The following is a 16304-nucleotide window of genomic DNA, read 5'->3' as shown; positions in this document are numbered from 1 at the left end:
CTTAGCCTGCAATGTGCAACTTCAAGCCATTTTGACTGATACTCCTTGTCAATACTTATACGTTGAAGTGGATTTTAAAGCAACTTCCTTCCTAAAAGTTAAAGCCATAATTGGACACAGAGATATGTTCTTCTTTGAGAGGTAGAATCCAAAGCAGACATGGCTGTGGGTACAAACAAAAATAGGACTGCACAATATAATGAATATTTAATACATATAATGATGCAATATTGTAACTGCAAAGGAATATAATATTGGATAAATATTTGTTCAAGTATCATTTAGACCAGTAAAATGCATGAACCTCAACGTCTTTCAATGATCACAACTAATATATTTCTTAGGTATATGAGATGGAAGAGTGTATGAGGTGTTTTCTGCGATTATTTAATAACAGAATTTTTAAAAATGTCGCAATTTTCTGCATTAATTTATCTTTAGACATTTTTCTCTCAATGGAGCAGCTCTCAAAAAGAAATGATTTCAAAAATAAAAACAGAATTCAGTCAATAGTGTGGAATAGTGTTTAACAGCGCATGGAAAGAGAAAGCAGGTTCTTCCTTCTTACCATAAAGTTCCTGATGGACCTGTGGAAGATTGTCCCATCGTAGTAACCTTTTTTACACAGACGGATGAAATTCTCCCCGGCTTTGGGAACCTGGAAGGAAATATATCCAGCAGTGAGATTTCAAGATTTTATCCACTTCATTTGACAACATTAGGAGACATTTCATACTGATTATTTAATTTCCAGTTCAGATTTATGAAATAAAGAGCTTAAAATGAATGCAAACAGAATAATGACAGAAAATACTCCTCAGTTTGTTTCTTGGAATTAAATTAAAGAGGTTTGTTAGTCTTCTCCCACTCTTCCACCCTGTAACTGTTTAACAAAAGCTAGAACGACACGCTCAGCTTAGGGAGAAGTTGAGTTCATGAGCTGCCAGAGGCAGCTTTACATGTCTGCATGACAAAGCATGGTAGAAAGCTGTGTTCCGCTTGTGTAAAAAATACAATGAAATGTATGAAGCACAGGGGCAGGGTTACAACAGCCTACAGGCGTCCGTGTAAATCAAGACAGACACAGACAGAACCTGGTCCTGCTTGAATGGCAGTCTGAAAAGATGCATCACCCATTCACTGAGCAGAAGGCGTGGCTTCAATGCAGACTTTCATCAAGTCTATTGTCATCAATATCAATATCCTTGAGGAAGATTTTTCTGTTTCAGTGAGGGTCCGACTGCAAATCTAACCAATGAGGGTTTTCAAGAACCACCAGATGCTCTTGTTCATCCAATTTTTTCCTCATGCCTCTAAATGTGTGAAAAGGTTTTGTAAGTTTACTACCATTCACTAATAATAACAATTCTCGATGGAGCTCTGCAATCTGTGCCATTTGCTTGCTATTTTTTTCTGAACAAGAGCAGGGTGCCCAAGTGTTTTGGCATATTAAACTTTGGCCATTTTACTATAAAGAATTTATTTTGTGGGGTATGAATCTAGATTTGGTTTGACAAAGTTTAAGCCATTTTTGCAAAGAGGAGTTGCCCATGTGGTTAGAGAGAGGAGCATTTGCATCCTGCAGAGGCTTCATCATTGCTGGTTCAAAACTCAGACTGTCCCTGTGGGTCCCTGGGAAGAACTGGATCCCCAGGTTGCTCCCCGTACTCTACTCAATGCGGCGACAAGCTGCTCCCTAAGGGATGGGTTAAACGCAAAGGACAAATATTCCCTTTGGGGCGCTACAAAACATAAATACCCTGTAGTGCTTGGTTTAATTTTAAAAGAAAGATATTTTACTTGCATCAAATAAAAACTTATTTCATGTATCAAAAGAGGTTTTTGAAAGTTTAAAACACAACTAATATTGTTTGAGACCACAAAAGGCCAGCTTTGTCATCTCGTCACAGATTACCCAACATGGAAACAACAAAGCTAGAGGCATCATCATCCATTGCTTTAAAAACAAGCAGGTACTCTGGGCTCTGGATGACAGTGAGTTTATGTGACAGTAAAGCTGTGCTCATTAATACATAAACGGCAAGCAGCCTGGGAATAGAGCTGCAATAATATGTGAAAACCAAGAGGGAGAAAAGTGGAGTGGAGGAGGATGTGGGGCATATAATATAGGTTTTCTAACTCCGATTACTCTGATTTGACAGCTAAGAGGCCAATAAAAACAAAGCACATTGTCGGAGTGGTTACTAGGGAAGAAATGCATTCATGGAGTAATTGCTGACTGTGGTTCCAGGTAGAACATGACACAATTTGCTTAATGTTTTTTTTTTTAACTGATGAGGCTTAATTGTGCAGGAAACTGTTTTTGGAGAGATTTTGCTTGATCCTTCATAGAACTTACAATTTGAAAACCCCTCCTATGTGACTGAATTAAAACAATTTACAAAGAAGAGTGGACAAAACCTTCACAGTGATGGAAAGGACTTATTACAAGCAGTTGCTGCCAGGGAGGCCACAACCAGTTACGTTTAGGAGGCAATTCCTTTTTTCACATAAAGCCAAGTTAGCTAATAGGATTTTTTTTGTGTGTTTTAATACATACAATGCAATGCTTTAAAAACTTTATTTTATTATTTTACAGTTTTATCTGATCGAATAATTAAATCAGTTTGATGAAACTTGCAAATGAGACGCATAAATGTACAGAAGTGTATAGTTTTCTGCCATCAAATACATTAATGTAATGGTTGACTGTGCCTGTAGAAGAAGAAGAAAAGTTGTCTTATGATCCAAAAGTTGTTGGATCTATTCCTGCTTCTGAAGATAGATGTGCAGCCATTCATGGTACAAAAGCCCACATCGTTACCCGACCTGCATATTGGTGGGTAAATGTCTGTTCGTTTGTGTTTGCAAATGTATGAATGTGACTCTAGAGTGAAGCTCTTTGAGCGGTCAGTAGGACTACAAAAGCACTATAACATACAGTCAATTTAGCATACATTAGCAGAGATGCAGCCAAGGGAGGAAGAAAGTGACACTTAAGCAGATAAAGCTTTAATTTACAAACTAAAACAACTGATTTCTGCTTTATAGGGATGAACCTGATAGGAGCAATAAAGAACTAATCAGCTCAGATTAACCAACACTGCTGACTGATGGACTTTTTTTTTTTATCTATATCCATCTGATTCAGTTTGTGCAGTTATAAAACAAAAATAGTTACCCAAATGTATATGATCAACACATCATCTTGAATCAGAACATACATTTGATTTCTGCAACTTGCAGCTTCGGGGAAATATTTCAAATTCTTTGAAAGTAGAAACTACCTAGACTAAAGCCTCGGTCACACCTTGATGATTTAGCCAACGTATGCCTGACGTATGAAAAATCTGGCAAAAACGCTGGTATATGTTGGATAAGTTATGAGTAAGTTTTCTATAATTTATGAGCACGCTGAAGCACGCTGAAACACTCTAGCACACGACGACATACAGCAAGTACGTCTCGACTTATTTGAATGTTGACATACGTTAAGTGTAAGTTACTCATAAATCGTGGTGTCCAGCTTATCCAAAACATGTGAGTAACTTGTGCATAACTTATGCGTTACTTATCAAGAACCTATCTCCAGTGCATATCCAAAGTATTTGACATGTTCCAGATGACTAATGAACGAGTTTCTAACTTACAGCTACTGTTTAATGGTGTATTGGCAGCGTTTTGGTATAAAACGGGGTTCAGAGGAGGAATCCGTCAGTTCGCCTCCAGACTTCATCCCAATCATAGGGTGAGAGAGAAGGTGAGTGTGATGAATCCTCCCTGCCTTCACGCCCAGTACCAATAAACTTCCTAGCAGACATGACCCTGAATCTGCTGCTTCCTTCTTTTTCTTTTTTATTATTATTTTTTGGGGGGCAGGCGGTAAACAGCAGCTAGGTTAATACCACGATCAAATTCTTTTTATGCAGACTTGGCTTGTGACATATTATGGGCATTATGCTGCTGTGTGTTATGAATAAGTTTGGCTGTCTTTGGACATAAGATCTGGACTTGTCATGAATACTCTATGTATATGTCCAAAATTGAAAAAAATACAAAGAAAATTGAGCGTATGCAAGCGTTTTAGATGATTGTGGAACATCGGCATACTCTGGCTGGAAATAAAGCCTATGTTTAATTTTCTCATAAATGGAAAAAGTAAATTACTTTTTCCAAGGGATGTATGTCAGATGCCAAAAACAAGTTCTGCAAACAACAACTAAATAAAATCTTTTCCGTTTTTTATTTTAGATTCAAACCACAAACCTTATAATTAGAGACTGTTTAGACAAATAATGCTCAACATCCTGAAGGGGTAGTTTTCGTAACCACTGTTTGTGGCAATGGTCATATTTAGACTGTGAAAAGAGGACAAAAGGAACTGGATGCAAATAGGTTGCAAATTACTATCTGCTGAGCATGATGATGGCTGAGCATACAGTGGGATGTAATTAGAGTATTGTGCTACTGATAGTTAAGTTTGACCAGATAGAGGATGTGTGCAAATTATAGAGCTTATTATACTCATTTTACATAGAATTTCTCACTTATAATGAATTTGCCACTATATCCACCTAGATTCTATATTTTATTAAGCTTTGTGCCATACAATAAATGTCAAATTTAATCATAAAAAATGTATCATTTCAATTAGCCAATTTATTCATTCATTAAAGGGGAACACCGTTTTTTTTTTTACATTGGCCCATTGATTTTACGTTATTACATCATTGTCTACTCACCCATATGAGTTTTGTGATGACGTCATACACACTGCTTTGTTTTAAAAAAATATAAATATAAAATATATAACCCCGGATGTCTGGGGGACAGTGATGCGTCTACATGTTATGAATGCTGGCGTACCATAAAGAATAAGTTATGAACAGTTTAGAGATTTTCCTGCAGCTATACAGCATAAAGTGATGTAAAGGCTTCATTAGAACAATACAAGAAATGTACTGTTCCAAGCAAACCTGTCAGACTACCTCACATGCAGTGGTCATTCCCGCTGACAGGGTTCTAACAAAGAAACAATTGATCCCTAGCTAAATGAGCCCTTGTGAAATTCCCTCAGCTGGTTTTATCAACGAGGTGTGAGAATGAGTGTGTGTGTTTTCACCTTATCACAGTGCAACTCAAGGTTCAGGTCTCCCTTGTTTGTGTGGAGACGGACGTAGCCTTTTTTCTTCACATACTGGTAACGCACGGCGTCGTCTGCAATTGCATCTGCAGAAAGAACAGAGTACGCATATTCTAACTAAGCTACATGACAGTCTCTAATCAAAGCAGGTACACATCTAGAGATCTACAAAAAAATATCAGTGAGATCACCTGGCAGAACCAATTTCTTTCCTTTTCCCCACCTATTCTGTCTCTCTAATCTTAATTTGCTAATAAATCTTATTTCTGGCTTTTTCTGGCTCAGAGGGAAAGAGTAATTTTCCAAGAAAAGCAGTTGACAGACCTTTATCTTAGATCACTCCCTTTCTTTACCTTACAAGTTTTCCAGGTCCAGAGCTTCTGAGTTTAGCTTGTCTCATTTTCCGTCTTGGGTAGACATCTGTGGCCTGAAAGGCTTTCTTAGCTCTAATCCTGAGCTAATCTGAAGGCAACATAAAGTCTGTTGGTCTGCAGTGATTGACTGAAGAAAGATGAAGACCTCTGCCCACAATGTTCATATCAGCTGCTCTTGCTCTAGCAGTTTATGTTGTCCACCACCTTGTAGCTGTTGTTAACATTTGTTTCCACTGCTTTTTATTACTGCTGCAAGTTGGTCAACATTTCTGAACTGGACTTGTTGCAAAGATGGCCTCCTATCACAAAACCACAGTAGCAAACCCTTCAGAGCTCCTGAGAGTAAACCCACTCTTTTGAAAAACGTCTCTAGAAACAGTATGCATGCTTTGAGATTGATTCAGGAATTATTTTAAGCTTACCTATAACTAATATTACTTCTTCCACTTCTGCAAACTACAATCACAATCCATCAATATCTTCTTTGGTTTGTTTACCGTTTAGGACAGCGATGAAATTATTGAATATGAAGAAATGCTTCCTTTTTGTAATTTAAAAATATCCTTTAAGTTCTCATAATTCTTTCTTCTTCTGCGTTTTTAAAACATCTTAGCTTTTTTTGCTGAAAAGAGAAGTGAGTTTTCTTAGAGATTCAGTGTCTTTCCCACCGTCTGAGCCGTCACTGAAACCTTGATTTCGATTGATAACCCTTGTGCCCGGTCTGGAGCACTCGCCTGTCTATTTATCAGAGCAAGATCGAGCACGCTATCTGTAGCATCATTTCAGAAAGACAGTCTTTGCTGCTTTGATTGGTTGCACTACCTTACCCTCATCCTTTCAGACTTCTGCTTCTACGGCGTTTTATCTTGGCCCTCTCGCCTCTTTCAGTGTCCTTTTCCTTATTTGTAAAGTCTGATTCAGACTTTCCAATAAGTGGCTTTTCTACAAGCAGCTATGATTCAGACATGACCTTGATTTAAAACTAAAACAGCTTCTGCATCAAAAGGTTGTTTCTATAACAACTGTCATGGAGTAAAGGTAACAGTGAATCACAGGTGTAGTCAGTTTATAGTCAGCAGACAATAATGCAAGTGAGTAATATGAAGGCTCCAAGAGAGGCTGAACTATTTTTAAAGAGTGATGCTAAAATGTCATTCAGACTTGAGATAGACGAGTTTTTTTAAGTGAAAGATAATAAAAAATAAAACAATTAATTTCTATGTTTATGTATGTATAAGAGTTTTGGTTTAGAGTTTCAAATGTTTATTATTTTTTTCATATTAGGGTTCAATACTTGACAAAAAAAACAGGCTTTGATGAGCGTGATGGATGTGTAAAGCAGAATGATCATGGATTAATGAATGGAAAAACAGATTGATAGTTGGCTGTATACGGTTGGACTGATGTAAATGGATGTTAGAAGGGATGTAGAGATCATAAAGAACAGATGGATTAAAATAAGAACCAAATAAGGGATGTCTAGACTCAATGATCAAATTAATAGATGTTTTAATAAACAAATGATGGATTGATAGATAAAACATTTAGAAAATGGTACCGAAAATAATATCTGGAGATCTGTTTAATAAACTGATTCATATAAGGACACAATCCGTTAGGTTAAAGGGAAAATTATCATAGAAATCAAATTTGACTTCTTGGTTTCTGGTTAATTTAAAAGGAGACCAGTGACCTTTAAAATGCATTTATGCCTCAATCTGTGTACATTTGATTCCTGATTTCTACATTTTGATTTAAATAAAAAAAACCTGACATGAGCTCATGACTTTTAATAGACTATGTCCCTAAACGTCACATTTTATTCCTTATCCTTTGTAATAACAGTCTTTTTTAAGAAAACTAAAGTATGTAACAAAAAAAGAATCCAGACTATTCTTAAGAGTACCGAGCCCACTACACTCTTGCATAACAGCAGCTCTTTCATGGAGCAGCTCAGCAACTGACAGGGTGAGAAAACACTAAATGAACAGCTCTTGAAGTTGCATGAGATTTCTGTGAGCATGAAGCTGCACTTTGTTGCAGAAAGATCACACATGACTAAGCAGTCCTTGTGAATGATTAAAGTGGAAAGCAAAGAAATAGCAAAAGGATTTGTTTTTATTGCTGCAGAGAATCTTATTGGGAGAAGTTTTGACTTGCCTGCTTCTTGTGTTGTCGCAGGAGTCATGGCTGTGGATGTGAAGGAGGCAGAGACTCTACCGGTCGAGTAGTGGGCCTAGAGGAAAGGATGGAAAAACATTGGTATAAAACCTTTAAATTATACTTTGAACCGGACTTTTTAAAACCAACATTTTCACAATTTTTCTCACTTTGATCATGTTTCTTCCACTTACTTTTTAAAAAAGTTATCTTTTTTTAAAATGTCAACTGCAGCATTTTTTTATAGTCTTGATAGGTTAGATATCAGTCATTGGCCATAACAGCAAAATCAATATCAGACATTGCTATTATCCCACACTTTCCGATCGGCACATACTTTGTTAACATGCCAGTTCTGTTGGAAAAGGTTATATAAAGTTTAAAAAAAGGAAATGAGATATAACCAGAATTTGAGTATAAAGTATTTGCGTATAAACTTCTGAAGCATTTTAACTCGTGTAAAGGCCATGCAGTTACATGCATTTTCTTTTTTTTTAAGTGATCTTGCACAAGCCCTTGAGTGGAATATAACTATTAAATGTTTTCGTTAAAATTCACAGTATAATAAATGAATTTCATCATAAAAGAAAGGCTGTTGGTTTCCAACGAAACAAATTTCTGAGATGGTACCTTTTATGTAAAACCATGAAAAGAAAACTGAAGAGCTTTAAAAGCTTGCATAAACAGTTGGACTTAAAGGCAGAAAGTGTCAGTCAGATTCAGGTAGAGAGAAACAGAAGAGAACAAACATCCTGCTATCAACTAACAGGTTCCAAATCAACATAATATACACTACAATCCATAACAGCCCAAACCAATGGTTGGTTCTAAAGTTAGCAAGTTATTTTTTCCTGAAATTCATTTAACTAAAGGTATTCTGTAAAATGAATCTTTCCAATGTTGCAATGCAGATAAAATATGTTTCCTAAATAAAAAGGGCATTTTACAAATAAATCTGATCCCCCATCAATGGCAAGCAGCACAGGAGACCCTTTAGTTATCTCCATGGACATACACAATCAAAACTTGTTCGCAAGTTAAACCCTTAAGGGCTTTTCTTTTTTTTTTTTTTCTTCTGATGCCTAAAATTCCTAAAATGAATTAGTAAGTAATAAGGCAAAAAATAAAATAAAAATTTGACATGCATCTTGAATAGTTGTCTTATTCATTCCAGTGCATCTCCTTCAAACACAGCTTTCTTGGTCCTCTAAAACACTAATTATCCACAAACATAACAGAATCTGCTGCAGGTCGTGAACAATTAAGACTCTAAGCCTCAATAACATCTAGAAATATTTTCTTTTTAGCTTAAAATGAGTGAACACTAGTTACACAGATTATATCGGATTTGTTAAACAAACAGTGGATTCGGAGTGAAGAAGTTGCCTAAATCAACATGATAACTCACTACAGATAAAAGCCTCAAGTTATAATTGCATGTGAAAAAGCTCAGTCTAGACTACAGATTATGTTTAGCAATCTTCTGCTCCAATTCTTCTGAAGGCTGAGGCTTCACCTTGTTTTTTTTTTTTTTATGACCTATATCCTCGCTTTCTCAGAAGCCATCAGACAGTCACCTCAAATAAACACTCCAGGCAGAGAGCCTTTGGTTTAAAAAAAAAAAAAGAAAAAAGAAAAAAAAAACAGTAAGGGAAAGCTGATAATGTCTACAATTTCATATCTATATTTCATATAACAGTCCTTTTATTTAATTTCAAATGCTGTACGTCGTTTTTCAGAAAATGCAATGCAACCTCACACCTTTATGTAACTGCTTATGTTTCTTTTTACAGTCACTAAATGCATTTACTTCCTTGGCTAGTTCACTCTGTGTAACAAGGCATTTGGCACCCTCTTGTGCAGAAAGTAATTATTACATGTCTTGATAAAACGTAGCAAAAGTAAATTTGCTGTCACAATCAGTGAAATTTTCACTGTATTTTAAGTAAATGTCTAAACTAAGAATGTAAAATAATGGAATGAGAAGTTTACATTTACCTTTAGTTTCAAGAAAACTTCAATTTACATATAGATGTAAAAGAGACCCAAATTTAACCGTGTTAGTAACTCAGGTGACCAACTCCATTCCTCAAAAGTCAGTGTCCTATAGCGTGAAGATGGCTCCCCTGTTCAAAATGCTTTAGTCAAATGGCTCATTTTTAAGATACTAATGAAATTGATGACTCAATAAGGGGTTTATATACCCATCGATTCTGCAGTGTTGGACCAGGAACACATTGAAAACATGTAGGACACTGATACTAGAGGATATGGATAACGGTAATGCAGACAAATCATAAATCATTTAATGATTTAATGTTACATTTATTTTAACCGAGCTGAAATCTTATCTTAATGTACAACAGAAGTGTATTTTAACATTACTTTTGTTTTCTGAGGAAGCCCAACAATGTTAATCAGTAAAGAAATATTAAGATAATACCCATAGCTTCCACAAAGCACTCAGTCGCCTTTAAATACTTTGCTAAATGCTGATATAGAAGCAAAACCTTGTGTGTTTTTACATGATAGGGTATTCAGAGGAGTGGCGGTCTAGTGGTTAGGGCATAGAGCTTGGAATCCTGAGGTTCTGAGTGCGATCCCCACTCCCACAGACTGCCACTCTGGCTGTCTGAGCAAGACCCTTAACCCTCGATGGCAGCCCACTGCTCCACAGGGGGATGGGTTAAATAGTTCAAACACTATTATAAAAAAAAATTCTGAAACCTAAAAATAACTTGCTCGAAATTTAGCTCAAAGATTAGAAACTAATATATCAAAGTGTATAGTTCACCAGCTACACCTACTGAGACAAATTCTTAGCCCAACATGTAAAGTATTTCATATAACGTAATTGTTTGTGATGTCATAATTGATTTAACGGGTCACAGTAACATCCAGGGCCAAAGCCACCTTATAGACTTCAATCTATCACCTGTTTTGCAGTTTTTCCTCCAAAAAATATTCTATTAGAGGAGCCACTAATGCCATATGTTCTCTCTACTTCTGAATTAATGTTCCACTGTTTTATGTGCGCTTGCTCAGTCTTCTCCAATCCTACTGATGAAAGCCATTACCACTCAGCCCGGTTCTACCAGAGGTATAACTAAGGTGTCCACAGTGGGGACATGTTCATCAAGTAAATAAAGGCTGCACGTCAGTTTAGATAGGAAACTTAAACCCAATTTGAAAAGCAAACTTCATTCTCTGATAACTCAGATTATATTTGAATTTACTTTGAATCTGTCTGATTGGGCTAATTTTCTATTATTTTTGTAAAGTACCTTAGTAAGGAAACTACACTGAAGTGTGAAATTTCTTTGTGCACCCATAAAGAGCAGTTCAACACGCATCAAATTTGTAATAAAATTTCTCTCATTTACATAATTTATCTGATTTTCTTGTGAAAAAGAGTTCAAGGGAGCCATTAAGATGAGAGTTTTGAATCCCTTTGATGCTGGTCCAATTAGACAAACTCCTCATTTAAGGACACCAACTAAAATAATGCCCACTTATTTAAATTAAAGGAAAAAAAGCTGCACTGTAATTTCTACTAGTAGATATCTCTGTAAGCGCCATCTATGTGATTTGAGAGTAAAGTCTGAAGTGAAAGAATGCATTAAGTGTTTGCCTCATCATTGGAGTGCAGATGCACTTAGCATAGCCATGCTGCTTAAACGTTAAGGGCAAGAGCCCTAAGTTTATATTATCATCAATAATCTGTTTTCAAATGACAGCTGATATGAACAGCCAGAAAGCAAACACCCTGAACAGAAGTCTGCAAGTTTTTTCACACTTCTGGGGAAATATCACAACTCATGTCTGCTCTAAAAGGTCATGTTTGTCCTGAAAGTCTCTTGGTGTGAAGCAGTGTTCACTCCTTAACAGGACACTGCATAATGAGCAGTCAGAGAGCTGCCCGGACTCAGCTTCTTTATGTGACCTTTTTCTACACAGTCCAAATGAGCCAGAGATAAAAAGAGAAGTTATAAGAGATCTGTAGTGCTATTCAACATAAGCAATATAACATTGTTATTAGAACTATGATTCTTTTTTACTCTTCTTAATGAGGAGAAGTCATAAGTGAACACAGGAATAAAGAGTGCTGCACAAAATGTCTTTGACCTTTATTCTTCAGTCAATACAATCATTTTTCTCTGCTTTTTAACTACTGTTGATATGGTGCCAAATTAGTGAAAAAAAGATAATTATTGGGCAAACTAGAGTTAAACATCTTTGTTAGGAAAATGAGTGGATGTTTAAGGATGGATCAAAATATTGTTTTATATAAAGGTCTTTTTTGTAAAGAGAAGTAATTGCATTTATTTCTGGTTTGATTTTCCTGATCATCTTTGTTTTCCAAGTGTTTGTCTTAACTCACAGCGTTTAGTTTGTCAGTCTTCTTGGCTTCAGGCTCCTTCATAGTAGAGGCCAGGAGTTGATCCCCCTTGTATTCTTTGTACAGTTCTGCCAGGGTCTCTCTTGTTTCTAGGTTGGTGCTCTTCAGGTGGTACGCCGGATCCTGCTTGGCCTTTTCCTCATCTAAACCGTAACAGAATCGAGAGCAGAGTTTAACTATATCAAAAACCTTTTTTTTTTTTTTTTTTTTTGACCCATTTGTTTATCTCATAAATCCCTCAACTTCAAACAGTCCTGAGCATAACAGGGGAGACATTCATCCTGAACTTTACACTGAACAGACACAACATAAGATGCAATAAGTGTGGTTATTGCCTAAAAAGTTAAATCATTATTGTTTTAAAATTCTAAATTTAAATTAGAAGGAAAAAAAAAAACCTGATTGCTCTCAGAAAGGTAACTAAAAAGAAAAATAAACATTTATCAAATACTGTGAAGTTTTCACTAATAGAGTATTTGCTTTCCTTTTGACAGTTTTTATCTCATTACATTAATGGCCCATACAGTAGCCAGCTATACTCCATCTTACATAATGGACATGTATGGAAAACTGGGAAATGCACAGAGCCAAGAGCATTACTACAGCAGTTAGCCTTATCACAGAGTACAAAAATGAGCAGATCTTAGACATTTTCCCAAACAGAATTGACCTGGATGCAAATCTGTGTTTAAAGCACCTCCCACCAAAGCAATGTAGTTATTGCTGGAGTAGTTTAAAGATACAACGCAGACTTTGTGACCTAAAGAGCTGATGCATACAAGTTATTTTAAATGATTCCTCAGGCCAATGTACAGTGCTTGACACTATCAATGCTAAAAGCAGGGGTCCCCTCTTGAAATTCCGACTATGCAAGTTGGGAGATAACGCACCGCCATTGGCCAGGTAATATGACCTGGAAGAACGTATCGCTTTACAGCCAGAAGCTCTTATATAGTCAAGGAGATAAGGCTCTTGCTCTGTTATTTTTTGCCTGCTTCAATACTGGTCATGGCTGAGGGAGGGAAGATGTTTAAACCTTCTGAGGAAACTAAAAAGAGAAAGCATTAAAAGGGATCATGGGCCAGGAAAAACAAGAGCCGATCAGGGAAAGGAGTTTATTCATTGAAGCAGGCTAAAAGAAGAAGCCGGAAGTAAAACCGATTCTCTTTTCTCAATTTTATTATTAGACCGGTGAGTGCTCTCAGTATACAATCATATATATTTGTTATTGATTTCTACGTTTAGTAGAAGATAAATATGGGCGGTTACAGTTATAGCGCCACTAGTGAACAAAAGTTACACGGCGTGTCTTTAAATGCAGTAACCAATGGCCTTTCTTTAAACTTAACATTGTGAAAACTGTTTTAGATTTCAGGTGTTCCATGATATTTTAGATACAAGCTTAATAACACATGGCAAAGTTTAATGGAGAATTTACATTTTCAGTGGGAGGGATAGTGTAGTAAAGTATTTTCAAACTATATGAAATCAGGTTTATTTTTTACCATCATCTTTATTCAAGATAAGGCGTATTCAATAAAATGTATGTAACTTTATTTATCCAGGCAGATCTCACTGACATTAAAATGTTATTTTTTAGAGAGACGCCTGGCCAGAATGGCAGCAGTACACAGACTAAAGCGTTTTGGTTAACAAGAAAATAATCATCTTTTAGAATGTTTTTCCTACTTTTATTCAGAATTTAACAGGTATTATATTTTTTTAGTACTTGAATGTTAACCAACATGTTTCTAATAGCTTATATCCACACTTAATACCCACATTTTAGACAAACCGCTGACGATAAAATGGAGGGGGTTATTTTCTGTCACTGCCATGCGCTTGTCATTATCCAGGAGCAGCTTTTCAGGTTTTAAGGGCGGTAAAGAGCCAAGCAGGTTGTTGCAAGAGGTGCTAATATTGCATTTACAGGCGAGGTAGAATAGTAACCCTCTTCCCAGATGGAGAAGGGAAGAGCCTCAAAGTTCAGTTTTTAATCCTCTGAGCTTGTTGTATCAATCAATATATTTAAGAAGTTATTATTTAAAATGAAAATTATAGAAAATAGATCTAATTTTCTATCCATTTTCTGAGCCCTTACCATCAACCTCTATTCCCCTACAAAAAAAGAAAAACATCTTGTTGGTAACTGACCTGGATCCAGCACTTTGAGGTTGTTCTTTACATGAAAAAAGTTGGACACATTGAACTTATCCAGGTTGGTGGGATCCTGTGAAGAATTAAAAAGAAAACTTTAAATTTCACAAGCATTTGAGAAGAAAAACTTTCCAAAACTCCAAGTAAATATATGAAACATTAAAAGACATACTACCTGAAGCATTATGATATCTTTTCTAGTGAAGGGTTCATCAGTCAGCAGGTCTTTATAACTTTTTGTCTTGATGTTGAGCTGCTCAACCGCCTGCGGATGAAGAATGATGTCAAACAAACGCAAAAAAACTTTGAGAAAAACCCAAATTTGTTGAGTAAAATTCAATATTTTTTGTTTCTGTTTTAAATGCTTATTTTTAACTAAATTCAAATGCTAATGCATCTTAACTTCAAATACTTTATGCATTAAAAGACCGACCCCAAAGAAATGTATAAACACAACGCTTGTTTAAAAAAAAGGTGTATTTCTAGAAACACAAAACAATGTGATATACGGCAGTATTTAGAGATAAGATCATTGTTCATCGGATGTTCTGCTTAAACCAAAATAAGCATCATCGATTACCGGTAATAACATCAGTTTGGATTAGAAAAGTATTTCAGCTGCAGCGGAAGTCACCCACCTCGTAGGAAAACACATTTCCAGTGACCTTGTTGGCGACAATGTGAGAGTTATTTGTGAAGACGTTGTACAGAACGGGACAGTGGTATTTCCCTGGAACAAAGACCAACAACACAGTAAGTCAACGGCTGGCTGAAGGTAGAGTTACTGTGAAAGAGATCGCTTATCTTCACTGGGAGTTAACACTTGTGAAAATGTACGATCTGTGTTACATAGCCTTCTTTACACCTCATAATAAACCTCTTTTAAGGAAATAAGTTTCTCTGTTTTCAACTCATAAGTAGCATTTTTCCAAAGTGGTGAATGTGGACTGATTTGGACAATGTTGAAATAAAGGGAATCCACTAAAACTACATGGGATCTCACAGAAGTGGCACACATCGAAGAGTCAATCGATTAACTTTTAAAAATGTTTCTCTTTAATCCCAGTTTTGCCAAATATATGAATATTTAACTATTAATGTTTCAATTAATTTGTCACATTATTTTGTACTCATCCTGTTATCACACATTTTGAGCTAATCAACGGTTAATTTACAAATGTATTGAATTCAGAGAAGACAACAACTAATATAGATTCATATTTCATATGGCTCTACATGACCTCCTGTAGCTTTAAGTTTTTATCAAACTACTGTTTAGAGATTTTGGATCTGGCAAGTTAAGCTTTTTTTTCCTATCAAAGAAAACACTTTTCATTTTGTCATGAATTCAAATAAAATAATATTTACCATCATTGTTTTTGGCGAAGTTCAGTTTAATGAGGGCCTTTGCTTCCAGTTTCTGTAAAAAGAAACAAAAACAAAGAGAACAGTCTTGAATCCCATAAATGAGCTCCAGATAGTTTAGTATACCGTACATATAATACAGGTTTGAAACATGTAAAACACTCCATTAAATATTCAGTTCTTAATGACTTTTTACATATTTAAACAGATTTCTATACTTATCCTTTAATAGAAGGCAGTTTAATAACCTATGGGTCTATATTAGGGGTGTAAATCACATCCATCATGGCGATTCGTTTCAGTATCGATTTCCTGACCCAACAATTTGATTATTTTCGATACTCAAGAATACACCACGATTCGATTCACTTAATTGTTGTTGGGTTTTTTTTTTTTTAACACCTTACAGGCTAGACAATGTTTCAAATTTGAAATAAATTAATAAAAGCTGTAATATTGTAATGTTTTTTTTTTTTTGAGAAACTACAGAAAATAACAGAAGTAGAAAAGTTGCACTCCATCTAATCCTATTAAAACCTCATTCACTGAAAAATTATAATACCCCTATGTTATAGATTCTGCAAGGCTTTGCATCAGAAAATACTACACAAAATCAGTGCAATGAGTGCAATGCAAAGCCTCGGCTCCAGACGTCCCCGCCCCCTCCACAGACACTCCGCTGCACCTCTCCCAAATTGTAGCTGAC

The 16304-nt window shown here is 35.9% G+C and overlaps 1 protein-coding gene across 1 annotated transcript in view; it reads right to left on the bottom strand.

Annotated features, from left to right (window-relative positions):
* The window catches only part of ppil2 (peptidylprolyl isomerase like 2), a 48533-nt gene that overhangs the window by 20865 nt on the left and 11364 nt on the right, over nucleotides 1–16304 (bottom strand). The window contains exons 6-13 of the mRNA XM_015392313.1: nucleotides 15602–15653; nucleotides 14872–14963; nucleotides 14409–14498; nucleotides 14231–14306; nucleotides 12059–12219; nucleotides 7678–7753; nucleotides 5123–5229; nucleotides 569–658 (exon numbers count right to left, since the gene is read on the bottom strand). Of these exons, the coding sequence (XP_015247799.1) occupies nucleotides 569–658; nucleotides 5123–5229; nucleotides 7678–7753; nucleotides 12059–12219; nucleotides 14231–14306; nucleotides 14409–14498; nucleotides 14872–14963; nucleotides 15602–15653 (744 nt within the window). The remainder of the gene's footprint in view (nucleotides 1–568; nucleotides 659–5122; nucleotides 5230–7677; nucleotides 7754–12058; nucleotides 12220–14230; nucleotides 14307–14408; nucleotides 14499–14871; nucleotides 14964–15601; nucleotides 15654–16304) is intronic.

The sequence above is a fragment of the Cyprinodon variegatus genome, unplaced genomic scaffold (assembly GCF_000732505.1).
Source record: "Cyprinodon variegatus isolate N-32 unplaced genomic scaffold, C_variegatus-1.0 Scaffold585, whole genome shotgun sequence".
Classification (NCBI taxonomy): domain Eukaryota; kingdom Metazoa; phylum Chordata; class Actinopteri; order Cyprinodontiformes; family Cyprinodontidae; genus Cyprinodon; species Cyprinodon variegatus.
Note: the sequence above shows the minus strand (reverse complement) of the source record. Positions and strands in the feature narration are given on the sequence as shown.